The sequence below is a fragment of the Sesamum indicum genome, linkage group LG11, assembly GCF_000512975.1.
Source record: "Sesamum indicum cultivar Zhongzhi No. 13 linkage group LG11, S_indicum_v1.0, whole genome shotgun sequence".
Lineage (NCBI taxonomy): Eukaryota > Viridiplantae > Streptophyta > Magnoliopsida > Lamiales > Pedaliaceae > Sesamum > Sesamum indicum.
The window spans coordinates 4,088,332-4,092,741 of NC_026155.1; the positions used below are offsets into that span (position 1 = coordinate 4,088,332).

Below are 4,410 nucleotides of genomic sequence, written 5' to 3' on the forward strand. Positions count from 1 at the left end.
CCTAACTTCAAGTCATTCTCGTTTTAGTCTCCTAACTTTAGGCCATATCTTCACCACATCATCTTTTCCAGTCAATCACAATGCAAGCCCCAATTCAAAAGGTCACATGCCTGGCATGTGACTTTTTCCGGCGAGTGACTCAACTTTTCGACCAAATTTGTAACAAAATTGAGATTTTTTCAATTTTACAGGACCAAAATGGAACCCTAGTAACTTAGGGGATTAAAACGAGAATGATCTGAAATTAAGGGACGAAAATTGCCTTTAATCCTTAATGCATATGCTTATTGTAATATTGACATATAATATATAATATATATATATATACAACTCTTTTCAATATGAATCAATTTCCTAAACATATGCAAGATTAATTTTTCAAAATATATAATAACATGGATTGATGATGGAAAAAGAATAAAAATCATTACTAACATAATGCACTGCGCGCGCACATACACACACATATATATATTCTAATCATGATGAAGCTCATAATCGAGCAATCTGAAAGCATTACACAGTCTTAATTACTTTTTCAAATACGTACACAGCATGCATGCATATATATAATAATAGATAATTACTTAAGAACCCTAATTAACAGCAGAAAATGATGAACGACGTCGTCGACAAGACGGATAGACATAGGTGGAGGATCGGAGCATCGAGGGTAATTAAAACATGCATCCTGCAGTAGTTTTTCTTAATTAATTAGTAGGGAGTAACACCCAAGTTGGCTGCAGTAGCAAGAAACCCATCTTTCATCATCACATGATCATCTCCTTCCTACCAATCAACAACAACAAACATATATATATCATCTGATCATCACTAATATATGTATATAAAGATTTTCACTTTGAGTGTGTTAAATTTGTGCGAAAAAGTGGTTTGCATTCTAGGGTTTTTAATGGGGTACTAATCAAGAACAATAAACATATGTATAATCACTCATATATGTCTATGTATATATATATATATATATGTGTGTGTGTGTGTGTGTGTATGAAGATTTTAACCTTCACTGTGTGAAAAAGTGGTTTGAAATCTAGGGTTTTTGGATGGTATACGTACCTGCTGGCAGACATTTTTCTTCACGGGCTGATGATCAGGCATGAGACCGAAGTGAATGTGTGGGAAGTGGGCCCACTTTGTGCAAGAAAACAAATGAAATTAATATACAAAAACCCATAAAAAAATTGATTAATCAAACTTCAGAAAGCATGAAAATCTCATCTTTTTTAATTAATGGGTAGACGCATTAGATGTATCTTTGGTCCTCTACTTATATTTTATTTTCCATTTTAACCCTTTATATTTCTAGGGTTGCAAAAAGGTCTGATAGAGTTTTAAATGTTACGACTTTGATCCTCCTTTCACCTAAATTTCTCCAAAATTGTCGGAAATTTACACATGAGTCACACCTGCCATATTAATTTTAGGAAAATAACTTTATTAACTATTACATGACGTGGCAATTAGATAAATTTAATTAAAATAAAATAAAATGTGACGTGTGATTGACCCTAATATTTTTTTATTAATGGGTACAAAATTTAAAATCCTAGTAAAAATAATAAAAAAATAGAATTAAAAAATAGAGATTAGGGTATATATATAAAGGCAAGAAAAGATCACTGTATGTATATATATATATATGTGTGTGTTTACGTATTTATCTTGGATCTTACATTCTTGGCAGCAGCACTAAAGGCCTCCCTGTGACTTATATCAGGGTTTCCAGCTTTGATACGTTGGATCTCATCCCTGCAAGACATTGTTGTCATAATTTGTACAATTTCAGTGGAAAATACCTACCTTTTTGCTCATAGATTATGAACTAATTAATAATCTCAATTACTACCACCACAGTATTTTTCATTAAATGATGCTGCAACCACAAATAAAGCTGCAAGAACACAAATCTATGCATACACACCAGAAGGGAGGGGGGTATATATATATATATATATATAATTTTAAGATGCATATCGAGTTAATTGACAAGAAAAATTTATATTACTAATCTACATTATTTAATATATATTTTAAACACTTCATTGCAAAAATAGCTAGATTCATTGGCAAGTAAAAATTTTTATATTAAATAATATATATTAGCAAATAAAAATATTACTTTTTATTTAATTCGGTAGTTATTGAGTTTTTCTTTTTTTTAAATGTATGTATGTAAATGCTTTTACAATGGCTTACTTGATGAAGCGGTTGTAAGCAGAGGGCACTCTCTGTCTTTTCTCCGGGGCTGAAAACCAGCAAAAAGTACAAGAAAATAATAGTTAATAAACATATCTTTTGGATTTGTGCGTCTGTCTCTGTGTGTGGATTAATTATAAGTTTATCTCACTGTCATTTCTCCTTTTCCATTACTACTTCATCATTATCTAATGATCTTTTTGCTGTCTATTTTTGGGATTTCTTGTGCTTAATTTATTACAGTGGCAGAAGATAGAAAAATGCTGACACCATTTGTGTTATGGGAAATTCTAATAGGATTTTGGCTCAATTTGAAATAATTACATGATAAATATAATATATTTGTTGTATGATTTGTGTATAATTTAAAAAGAACGACCAACCACACGGCAAGCGTGAAACTTGTTCTATAATTTGTATACAGATTGGAAAAAATAACTAATCAAATAGCAAGTGTAACACTTACTCTGTGATTGATTTGGTTTGACCAAACGTGATTTGCTTGTGAATTTTTCATTATGTATTAAAGAAATAGGAAAACAAGATTTAGGGTTTCTGGGCAGGAAAATTTCCTCAAGATTGTGAAAAGGGCTACAGATTTATGCGACGTTTGACCTTTAAAGTATCAGATAAATGTGGAAATACGTGAAGATGAAATGCAAGACAAGCCATAAATGTTTGCATAGACAAGAGTTGGACACAGCTCCTAGAGAGAGAGAAAGGTTTGAAGTTCTTATTTGGTAAACAATCTACTGTATGCTAGAAAGGTCAGTTTTGAAGGGAAATTTTAACTCAAATTGGATTTTGATCGCACCTAAATTAATTATATGACAAGTAAAATATATTTGTGGTGTAACTAATACACAGTTCAAGAAAAGTGGTCAATCAACATGACAAGTATTTTATGATTAATTTGGTTCAATAGGTAAGAATTTTCGAACACGCACACAGAGTGTAGGATTAAAGTTTAATGGTTCTTGATGAGTTAATTTGTGATCATGATCAAACACACACACACACACATATAATATATATATATATATATTAATTTCATCAAGATCTGCAAATTAAAGAGTTTAATTAAAATTGAGGGGAAGTTGGAGAAAATGCAATGTCTCACGTCTGTTAGCCACTGGAGGCTTAGGGAGCTCGTCGATCCCTCGAACCGGCATCAAGGACTCGTTTGGATTCTGTTGATTGATCAGCAAATTGGAGGGTGATGAGTTCGTGATCTCCTCCTGCACCCCAAATTAACACCGAATTAGTTACCCCTCTAACACCATCAAAAAGCAAGAAACATCTCAAGTAGACAACATTTGTCTTAATTCAGTACAAGAAAATAACTCAATATTAACAAGAAAAGTTAGCTACTAAGCCATTTTCTTGCAGTGATTCAAAGTGTTAACATAAATGAAGAAAGACAGAGATTAATGATACCCCTAACTTATTTAGTAATCTCAAAACCCTACCTAATCTTGCACCATTTTGGATAATTTCCACAATATTCAGAAACCCTAATTAATCAGACATATATCTATACATATATATATATATAGATATACCAGAATATTCTGAGGAGGGAAGAATGAGTGGCCGAGATGAAGCTGGTTGGCAGATGGGAGGAGCAGCCCACGCATGTTAACAGAGAGAAGGTTGGTGCAGTGCCCGCATCGCACTGTAACAGTCTTGAACTTGAACAAGCTTGTGCAAGGAACACTCACCTGATCAATCAACCCATACAGCAACATTATTAGAAGGTTGGTGCAGTGCCCGCATCTCACTGTCACAGTCTTGAACAAGCTTGTGCAAGGAACACTCACCTGATCAATCAACCCATACAGCAACATTATTACCACATCTTAATCAAGAAATTAACAACCTTAAACTCATCAAATTCAACAACAACCACCTAGCTAATCAGACAAGATAAACACTTCTCATAAACCATCACAAAAAGAGCATTTTTTCCAAGAAAACTGAGGAAAACATCAAAAGGGCTTCCCTCAACTCAAACTACTGCAAATGATTACAGATTTCTTGTAAGAAAAGTGTGAAAAAGTTAAAGGGTTTGTGAGATTCCGGCAGAATATATAAATATATATATACACACACACGTGTGTGTGTGTGTGAAGGATTAATGTTGTTGTAGCTAGGGGATGAAGAGAGGGGGAGAGGGGGGGGGTGGGGAGAGGG

The 4,410-nt window shown here is 33.3% G+C and overlaps 1 protein-coding gene across 1 annotated transcript; it reads right to left on the reverse strand.

Moving 5' to 3' along the window:
- Positions 428–4,034, reverse strand: LOC105173319 (axial regulator YABBY 1-like). The gene is made up of 7 exons (XM_011095018.2): positions 4,003–4,034; positions 3,780–3,897; positions 3,338–3,455; positions 2,218–2,266; positions 1,695–1,770; positions 1,078–1,152; positions 428–789 (listed from the first exon to the last, which is right to left on the reverse strand). Exons 2-7 carry the CDS (start codon positions 3,852–3,854, stop codon positions 715–717), a joined length of 468 nt encoding a protein of 155 aa, XP_011093320.1. The 5' UTR covers positions 3,855–3,897; positions 4,003–4,034; the 3' UTR covers positions 428–714.